Source organism: Sphaeramia orbicularis, chromosome 11 (genome assembly GCF_902148855.1).
Source record: "Sphaeramia orbicularis chromosome 11, fSphaOr1.1, whole genome shotgun sequence".
Lineage (NCBI taxonomy): Eukaryota > Metazoa > Chordata > Actinopteri > Kurtiformes > Apogonidae > Sphaeramia > Sphaeramia orbicularis.
The window spans coordinates 43380342-43390929 of record NC_043967.1 but is presented as its reverse complement, the minus strand read 5'-3'; the positions used below and the strand labels follow the sequence as shown (position 1 = coordinate 43390929).

The 10588-nt window shown below is 39.5% G+C and overlaps 1 protein-coding gene across 3 annotated transcripts; it reads left to right on the top strand.

Annotated features, from left to right (window-relative positions):
- The first annotated feature begins 54 nt into the window (after positions 1-54).
- zbtb22a (zinc finger and BTB domain containing 22a) lies at positions 55-9385 on the top strand. 3 transcript variants are annotated; one of them, XM_030148177.1, is made up of 4 exons: positions 55-181; positions 2191-2409; positions 5260-6034; positions 7018-9385. In XM_030148177.1, exons 1-4 carry the CDS (start codon positions 179-181, stop codon positions 8118-8120), a joined length of 2100 nt encoding a protein of 699 aa, XP_030004037.1. In that variant the 5' UTR covers positions 55-178; the 3' UTR covers positions 8121-9385. The 3 variants fall into 3 exon arrangements, with proteins under 3 accessions (XP_030004037.1, XP_030004038.1, XP_030004039.1); XM_030148178.1 differs by having other exon boundaries at positions 56-181; positions 7021-9385; XM_030148179.1 differs by having other exon boundaries at positions 73-455.
- The last annotated feature ends 1203 nt before the right edge of the window (positions 9386-10588 follow it).

Below are 10588 nucleotides of genomic sequence, written 5' to 3'. Positions count from 1 at the left end.
TTTAACGGAGCTCCACCGGGGCGGGGTGATCCCAACCTACGATGGCATCTTTATGTCAAATACCAGTCATAACTTCCCTAAATGTGATCCTTAGCTTTATAATCACCTGCTTTAAAGCTAAAAGGACACCCATAGCAGTTAAACCCACGGGTTAGTGTGGCAAGTGTGATGGCATTTCATGGTAATTCAAACTCACTTTCACACCAAACACCCACTCATGCTGTGTGTGAAGATGCTGATGCCGTTTTGTCAACTAGCTAGCATCAGCTACGCCTACGGGCAAGCTGCTGTTAGCATGCACTAGCTATCTTTTTTTTTTTAATTTTGTATTTTTTTTTACACGAAACAAGAGATGATACACGGGGATGTGCGGTTAAATGTAATAATGTGGTGCGAATAGTCAGCGACGTTCAACATAAACGGACAAATCTGGATGTAACTGCTCATTGTCAAAGGTAAAGTTGCTAAGCTAGGTGCCAGATGCTAGGTGGCTAACGTAACGGTCGCTGTTAGCTAGCGTTAGCAGAGGTAGGACCATGAGAGTGGACAGCGGACTGACAGACAGACAGACAGACAGACAGACACAGTGTTTGGGAGAATAACACTTGACTTCATGTCAAAACTACACCTGTCTAGAGTTATGTGACGAGCTATTTTAGCTAAACTTTGCACCGTTCATGAAAAACTATCAGCTAACCTAGCTAAACATTGCAAATTGGTTTATTATGTAGAGTTAGCTTAGTCAAACCACTCTGTTATCTGTAGCTAATAAATGACATCTTCGATAATCAGGACATTTATCCTTGTCAAAATTGTAAATGAACTTAATTAAAGTAATTTACGATGACATTTTTACGAGTGGGAAGTATATTTGTACATGCACACAACTTATATTGTGTTTACATTCATGGTATTAGAACATTTAATTAAACAGAAAAAGCAGCGTTGCATATACTAAAACAAATATATATTAAATATGCATTAAAGATATGTAATTAAATTTTCCTTTGTCAAAGTGACCATTTCACACGCCCACGCAGACATTTTTCTACTAATCTGCAACCCATCACTTATTAATGATAATGAAAACGGATGTTCAAAATATCAAATATCAAAAGCTATACTCGATAGATTTTAGAACAGATGCAGATATTTAGTTATAAGTACCTCGTATAAGGGAGTTATTTAATCACACATCTTGTTGTCTTCAGGATTGCGCAAAACTTGTCCGGGAATTCTCTTGAAACTTTTTGGAAAAAACAAGGGATGGGCTAGTGAGGAGGAACTAAGACCTGACATTGATCCAAAAACACTGATGGAGGCTGGACTTCTTCCACTTTCTTAAACTTTAAATTGTGCTTTACCCTCCAGGTTTTATGAAAGTAAATTTACCAGGGGCACACACTGACACAAACATGCATCATAACTTCTGTGTGTGGTTTAAGAGTGGATTGGTGGCTTTACAGAGCTCTTCAGCTTCTTATTGTAGAAATCAGAAACTGGATTTTTATCACAGTACTTTTTAGTCACAGTATATTTTGTGTATTAGAAATCGTGATTGAATGATATGGACTGTTTTTCTTTTTGGACATCTGATATTAAAATAGTATCCTGATACATAGTAGGTATATAAAATGGGAGGGTTTTTTTGGTGAGGAAATTTGTTCCTTAAAGAATGTGATTGTATTTAAATGAAGTGTTAATTTTTAACTGTGAACAACTGAATTACAGATTTCAGCAATGCATACCAAGTCTGGGTATTGAAGGTTAAAATGTCTTGTCATAAGCTACATGTGGTAATGAACTCAGCAACTGTGTCAATAAGTTAGTTTTATTTATTTTTTCTCATGTGATTGCTTTTATATTACAAGTTTGTTATATTTTATGGACAAAAAATTGATTATTCAAGGACATAATCAGTTCTATGTCACTGTTTACATAATAAATATCTTACTGTTTGGGCCTCAACTTCTTAAATAGACTGTTAATTTTTGTCTGTGCTCAGTTGAGACAAACAAATCAACAACTGTTTTTAGTTAATATTATCTTGCATGATAATTAAGTGTATTTATTCTAATGGTAAAGTTTTTTAAAATTAAAGGAAAATACCCATTAAATAAAGTTACATTTTTTATCAACAATTTTTATGAACAAAATGAAAGCTGACTTAATAATGTTTGTCCTCTCTAGTTTTGTATGAACATGGATCCGGCGTGCAGTGCTTCTGGCTCTCCAGCTGGTCTCACGGTCCAGGTTTGCTTCCCCGGTGCTCGAGCTGCCGTTCTGGACAACCTGAACCGGCAGCGGGAGGAGGGCCGGCTGTGTGACCTCTCCATCCAGGTTCAGGGTCAAGTGTTTAGGGCCCATCGCTGTGTCCTCGCTGCATCATCGCCTTACTTCCATGACCAGGTACTTCAGGATGCATTTCAATAGCACTAAATTCAGTTTGTCATTATCTACATTCACATGTGCACTAATATTCCACTATTATTACCTCCGCCAAGGAGGTTATGTTTTTGCCAGGGTTTGTTTGTTTGTTTGTCTGTCTGTTTATCTGTCTGTTAGTGTGCAACATAACTCAAAAATTTATGGACAGATTTTGATGAAATTTTCAGGGTTTGTTGGAAATGGAATAAGGAAGAAATGATTAAATTTTGGTGGTGATCGGGGGTGGGGGGGCCCATTTCCAACAAACCCTGAAAATTTCATCAAAATCTGTCCATAACTTTTTGAGTTATGTTGCACACTAACGGACAGACAAACAAACAAACAAACCCTGGCAAAAACATAACCTCCTTGGCGTGGGGGGGCCCATGGGGGGGGGCACTGATCAGCCTTGGCGGAGGTCTGCGCTCTCCGAGTGCTTCTAGTTCTGAATATGACATTATTCAAAATTTGATATGGGTCATGCAACAATTTGGAGAATGGAACAATACTTGGCAGAGTTAAATGTCTTAAGAGGGATTCTTAATGCAATATATCACAAATGCATGGGGTGTTCAAAAACCTTTTTCCACTATTGTATATCAAGCACAGTTTGCAACACATGGCATCAGGTTTGTGTATTTTACACAAACCAACTTATCTGGCTCAGTAGAAACACTCTCCTAGAGTAAGAATGAGTATGTATGTTGTCCAGTGGATCATATTTGTCTTTCCTTCCTCCATCTGTGTGCCATTGATTTAAAAGTCACCTTTGCAACGTGAAAGAACAAGAACCTTCGAGCTGCAACTACACACTGAAAGTGGCAAGTTTTTTATGTGCCATTTTAGTCTTTTTAACTTGTTGACATGCTTCTTCATAGACATGTTGCACCAAAACATCTTTTCTGACGCTATTTTGTACATGCACTGTCACAACATCTTGTGCTCAGGGTCCAAGAGCTAATGCTGTTCATATGTGGAATAAAAATGTCATTCATATTTTGTTTTTACCTATGGATATTTATCTAGTTGATAGCTTTTAAAATAAGTGTAGATAGAGGATCTACTTAACAAAGCAGAGACAATACACACTAAGTTTTAAATCCATGTTAATTAAAGATCTGCAACTTTAAAACTCATTTGTTGTTACTAAGTTTTATTTTTCCAATTCAAAAAAAGCAGAAGATAACATTAGTTTCTCAGCTCTGCCACTGAAAAACCTCTTTCTGTTGGCCAGTAATTAAAAAGGAGTATTGGTGGAGTATTCATTTTTGTAATATAAGCAGGCTCATAGGAATAGTATCTTTTTATCCCTGAGCCTATAATGCAGTTAGGGGTTAGTTAGGGTTATCAGTGTATCTGCCTGCCTCTGTGTTATCATTTTGTTCATTCATTTTCTGAACCACTTAATCCTCTGAAGGGTCAGGGCAGGGCTAAAGCCTATCACAGCTACCATCAGGCAAAGGCAGGGTACACCCTGGACACTGCAGGGCTGACACATTGAGACAAACAACAACTGACTGTCACATTCACACCTAGGGGTGGTTAGAAGTGCAGTTTTGTGCGAGTCTTTGGACGGTGATAGGAAAGGCATGTAAAGCCCCAGTCAGACCGGGGAACTTCTTGTTGTGAGGTGACAGTCTAACCATTGCACCACCATGACATGCTATCATTTTGTTTTTGTGTTATATTTACTAAACTTTTTTTCATTGCGTGTCAAAGTGGAGCCATTTATGACTTAGCAACCTGTGAGCCACAAGGGGACACTACAGTAATAAATCTGAACATAATTTGAGGGCAGAACCAGAAAACCGTTCAGCATTCTTCATCAAATTTGCTACAGTTTGTTAATATTGTGTTAAATTGCAGTTTTTTGATATGTTGTCTGTCATCTGTTCATATTACTGTTTGTTGTCATTTCACTTCCAAAGCAGACCAACAAAAAATAATCACTATCTTTCCAGTCACTTCACTGGTAATGGGTAAAGTCAATGTAATTTAAGCAGGGTACACACATAAGGATTTTCTAAATCTGAAGAGATTTTTAATCTGTTATAGACCCCACACATGAAGATTAAAAAATCAGGCATTGAACAGTTTTGATCGTACGGTGTGTGGTGTGCTCCAATAATTTCAACACAGCACACCACACACTAACGATTTTGTCCCACCACTGCTCTAGAATCTAGTCCTCCAAGCCAGAAATCTTGCATGATCAACTGTGATCTAACAAAAATTAAGAAGAAACATGGCAACAACTGGAAAATGCAACACGCAACATGGAAGAGGGAATGATGGTGTTCTTGGGTATGACTTGGCGGAGACGTTGAATAGACATTCTCGGGCTTCCCACAGCTCCACGAGCTGGTCCTCCATTTCTGAGGTCCACTGAACTTTATGTTTTATTTCCGTCTGCTTCCTTGTTCCTCCGTCAGCTTGCTTCTTGATTGGCTACATTCCGTTCCACGTCACAATTCACAGAGTCATGACTCAGGAGTCATAGGCTTTCCCCACACACAGAAAGATTTTTGGTCGTGAATATTGAACAAGTTTAATTGTTACGATTGTCAGACCCGACCCGTTTCAGAGCCGATTATTGGGACAAATTCACTCTTAACACACCTCAGACTACAGGATAATCTTATAGGATAATCTTATAAAACATAAAATAATCTAGCGTTTGCCGTCCTTCATCTGGAAGGGGGGAAATTGGGATAAGAACAGACTGATTATCTTTATGTGTGCCCCGCTTAAGCTAACATTACTAATGGGTACTAGGGCGTAGTCCTCTGGATCTTTCATGTAAACATATTTCTTGTTCTAATCTCTTAACAGGTGTTACTGAAAAATGTCACAACAGTTTCCCTGCCTTCAGTTATGGACCCAGTGGCCTTTGAGAGTGTCTTGAGTTCTGCGTACACAGGCCAGCTGAGCATTGTGCATGACGACATTGTCAACTATGTCACTGTGGCCAGTTTCCTCCAGATGTGGCACATTGTGGACAAATGCACTGAGATCCTAAAGAGGCCTCGTCCCTCAGCAGACGTCACCCCCGGAGAGGCGGTGGCAACTCATCCAGGTACTGCCTCCAGACAGCAATCCCCGAGCAGCACCGACTGTTTATATATAGAAAGAGAAGGTAGAAGGAAGGAGAGGAAGCCCGATGCTTTGCCTCCTTTAGCTACATGGAGACGCCCCCAGCAGCAGTTTCCAAGATGGGGTCGAACACGGCCCTCATCAGCGCAGCACTCAGCTGACTCTCAACTGGACACTCTCCCCGGCTATGCAGAGAGTGAGTACACCAGCTGTGAGGAGGCATGGGTTTCAAGTCATGCCAAAACGAGCCACTTTGCTCATGATGGACCTGGTCACAATAGCCGACACCATGGGGCGCTCCTTAGCAGTGAAGCATTAAGGCAGAAAGTCAGGTTTCAACAGCGGGGTGCACCGCAGAACACTGATAGATTACCTGATAAGAATAGAGAGAGTGGGGAGAGTGATGAGACTCAAGAGAAGAAAAAGAATGAGAAGAGAGAGATCGAGGCAGACGAGGGAGTTGGGGAAGAGGAGGTGGACAAGAAACAAGGCTTTGCACAAATGGGACACTGTGGTGAGTAATCTCTTTTAACTTGAAATGTGATGTAGGCAGATGAGTACCTTTGGACAAACAAGTGGGCCTATATAGTTCTTATTTTCTATTCTTTATCATCACTTCTAACTTGCCATCTTTCCTTGACAGCAGTTGACAACAGTGTATAGTGCACACAAACATGGTCAGATAACAGTGACTAAAAGCTGAAAACAAGCATTTTATATACTAAATATACCTTGTACTCTTTCTCACTGTTTTCAACCTGGAATTTCTCATCAACAAAATAAAATGGTATAGAGTTTTAATGCAATCAGTGAAGATGTGTGTAAACATCTAACTGCAACTGCAGGTATTCATTATTTTAAACTAAATGGGATGAATCCTTATATAGCATACATAAATAAAATATATACATATATACAGCAGTGGCTCCTGGTGTACCATGGGAATTTGTAACATTCATATATTATTACCTTTACAACATCCAGTGATTAACAAAAACTATATGAATACAATTTAATTTAATGTGCAATATTAGTACTGATGTTTTAAATACACTTACATGTCATTCTCTTTCTGGTTCCTTCAGTACCGCATTACTAATTATATGCTGAAATGATAATATCATGTTCTATTCTACGTGATGATTTTAAAATCACATTTCTTTGTACAAAAACTACCTCTCTGATCTTGTTCAGGTTATATTACTCAGCATTTTCAATATTTAAATACTCAATAGCTTCTCCCTGGTAAAAAAAAAAAAGGCTTGAATGGTGGATAGTTTTCATTTGCCTATTAATTTTTACACATTCATTTTACAACACAGAGGCAAATTCTATACCCTAAAAACACTTTAAAGACAGGGAACTCCCCATTAATGTAGACGACAGATGGTAGGATAAATGCAGGTGAATGCAGTTGTGCCTAGAGATTGTGTACAAAGAGGTTTAAAATGACTGATTTTCTGGTTGCCTGTATGCAACTGTCCTACATTCCTGCAGCAGATTTCCACCCAGTTTCAAATCAGAACGAGGAAGCAGAAGAGGCCATGGGGAAGGCGAATGTGGAGGAGATGAAGGAAAAAGTGCAGAGGGATTTGGCAGGAAGTAATTCATCCTCAGATCCTCCCTCTTGTCCGCCAAGTGAAGGACTCCAGGGCCCCTCTTGTCCGGCTTCGGCTCGAATGCAGTGGGCGGCAGGTTCATGGTCTCAGCAGGAGCAGAGACCACAAGAAGGAGAGGCCGGCAGCTGCAGTAAAGACGAAGATGATGAAGAAGAGGAGGAGGATGTGGACTTTGAGTGCTTCACAGAAGGCACTTTCAGCAGAGACACGTATGATGAGATCGAAGATGGCACAGGACAGGTTTCCCAGAGGCCTTTAGTTCCTGTATCTCCTGACTTCACCATGGCAGGTTCGGAGGTGAACTGGCCCTCCACTAGCGTCGCACAAGCCAGTTCCCTGACCCCCACCTCCAGTCGCCACTTGTCATCATCCTCTGCGGCCTTTCCTCCCTCTTCACCTCCCACTCCATCCTCATCATCGTCGGTGTCTCTCGCCGGTGCCAGCTACACAGGCAAAGTCCACTTCTGCCACTGCGGCAAAGCCTACACCCTGAAGAGCATGCGTGACCGACACGTGAAGATGCAGCACCTGAATCTGCGGCCGTTCGGCTGTCCAGTTTGCACAAAGTCCTTTAAGATGAAGCACCATCTCACCAAGCACCTTAAGACCCACGGCGGGCTGAGACCCTACGAGTGCAGCCTATGTGGGAAGAAAGTTATCTGGAGAGACAGTTTCCTCAGACACCAGGCCCGGTGTGAGAGACTGGCCTCCAGCTCCTCCGCCAACAGCAACAACACAAGCACAACAGCAGCGGATATCGACGGCAGCTACAACTACACATTCGGTGAAGGTGAGGCTTTTCTCGCACCAGGAGGTCCGGTTAAAGTCGAGCAGGTGGACTTTCATGGGGAGATGGAGGATGGGATGGATGGGCTGTTGGGGAGTGTGTCTGGGATTGTGGATGAGTTGAGAACTCAGTCACAAAGTCTGGACACTGGGAGCCATGTTTTTAAAGAGGAGGCCAATGAGAGCTTTAGCTAAGATGAACACAGCACCTAAAATGTATGTACACAAATACTGTACATATGGAAAGGATTTTGTCATAATGACTTTTAATTTTTATGCACACGATCATTGAGCGTGTCGTTGAGAAGGTACTTGTGTTTTTTTCTCTTTGTATAAATCATAGATTATGTATAAAGATGGATGTGTACATGCTATACCTTAAAACAGGTACAGCCAAGATTTATTCCTTAAGAGTAAATTATCCCAAGATGGGCCCACTGGTATCATTTTAGAAACAATGCATTTTTCTAGATATGAAGAGCAGCACTTGAATAAGAAAAATGAGCACAGTTCAGATTCACCTCCATCTTTAAGCACTTATGGAAGCATTATATTGCAATATCACATCTTATTTTTAAAGCCAAAATATGGGATTTGGATATGACAATCTGTTCGCAGTCTGAATAAAAATAATTTGGATTGTTCTTGTTAACTGTTGAAATACGTCTGATTTTACATTGATACACAAGGCAAGGCAGTAGTTGGTTGTTGTATTGCATGCAGTGGTAAACTGCAAAAGTGAGATTTCCAGCATTTGATAATACCTGGAGTACACTTATAAAGTTTTTGAGGCCAACATTACAAATGAGGAATAGCAAGAAAACATTCATGAAACATACAAAGACTCCTAAATGAACTTATTTTTACCTGAATACAGGGGCTTCTGCTGAGTTAAGTTGCTTCTCCAAGGCCATGATAGGGACACTTATTTAGCCCGTTGTTACCTACTGTCATGTAAATTTTACCAGATGAAGAACAGTAATTATTTGCTAACAGAAACCCTGGCCAAGACATGACATCTGTAGCTAGATACATTTCCTCCTATATTAAAAGTTTTGATATCAGTTTGTCATTACAGTCAATCAATAGGTTTTATTTGATTGAATGACGTATTAAAAACAAATTCATCAGAAACCAGTTGGAAAAATTTTTTTGCCATGCACTTTTATTATGACCAGTACTGCAGCCAGCCACCACGGGGCGTTGAATATATTTCGGTTTCATCATGTCATCCATCTTTATATACAATCTGTGGTGCGATAACTTTTTTTCACTGTGTTTATTTTTACAGAAGAAAAAGGAACAATCATACACTTCAATAAACAATCTTTGTCCATTTTGCAGTGTCATGTAGGATCAGTTTGTTCTTGTTTAGTGATGCTGTAAACTGTCCATCTGTAACAGTGTTGTGAATGTACTTCTTGAACCTGAATAAAATTCATTTGCATTTTGCACTTAAATTATTTATCAGCCAGCATTAGGAAATAAATATGAGGTTATGAAAAAAAGGATTTTCTGTGCTGTTCTCATGTCTGTTCAGAGTGAGAGAATGAAGCAACAGCGTATATGGATAAAAATAGGTCCCAATATACTGATGATTTACTGATATTAGCAACATTTTAAGTTAGAATATTTCCCACAGTCAACAACCTGGAGGAAGTGGGGCATGAAGTGGCTCATTTGGATTTCAAGGGCCAGTGCTCAAAACAACCTTTCTTCTGTCATTAGTCAGAAATAGGGTTGAAGTTGGACCTGTGGAGTTGAATTAATGAAGAATTCAGACCCAAGCAGAGCATTTACAGTTTATGTAGACCACGGGAATGTTTTAAAAGGCATAATTCCATTTAAAAAAGCAAAATGTGACCCCTTTAAGCCATTTTCAGACATGAGATGTGATGAATAAAGGATGCTTTAAGATCCAATCTAGATATATGTGAAGTATGTACCCCATTAAAAACAGTTTCAGGGAAAAAACAGCTTCTATAAACTAAAGAGGTTGTATTTAGTGTGACCTCCCTTTGCACTTAACATGTCTTTAACCCTTTTGTTCAGACAGTATGAGATTTTTTGGATTAATTTTCTTATGTTTTATACTATGTTTTATTCAACACATTCCAGATGTTTCTAACTGTTTGTGCTGGCTCATTTTGGGGTCAGAGGTCACAATTAAATAGTGACTTAAACCTCATAACCCATTTGGTTAAGTTTTTTTGTGTCTTTTAAGGCTGAGCACATATCACCTGTATTTTCTTGTATCTGGAAAAAAAAAGACAATGAGAAATAAATGTGTATTAATCAAAACAGCAAAGCTATAGCTAGCCTAAGAGTTTAGCATAGTACTGTATAAAATCAAAATAAACTAGCAGAAGAACGGGGCACAACAAGATGATCTCCTTAAAAACCACCCGTCAAGCAATAAGGAAATAATATTTTTAATCAATGTTTAATTTTTTTTTTTTTTTTCAGATGTAATTGAAGGATTGCAAAACCAAGGAGTAACATAGGAAAGGTGGGTCTATAGAAGTAGAGAGCTGTGAATAAAATAGACAGTTTTTCTAATTAACTGATTAATCTACAACTGAGGTACATTCAAGGACATCACGGCTCAATTTGGTTCCTTTGCAGCTCAGTGTTAAAGCAGCAGAGGTCTCTCTTGTTCAGCA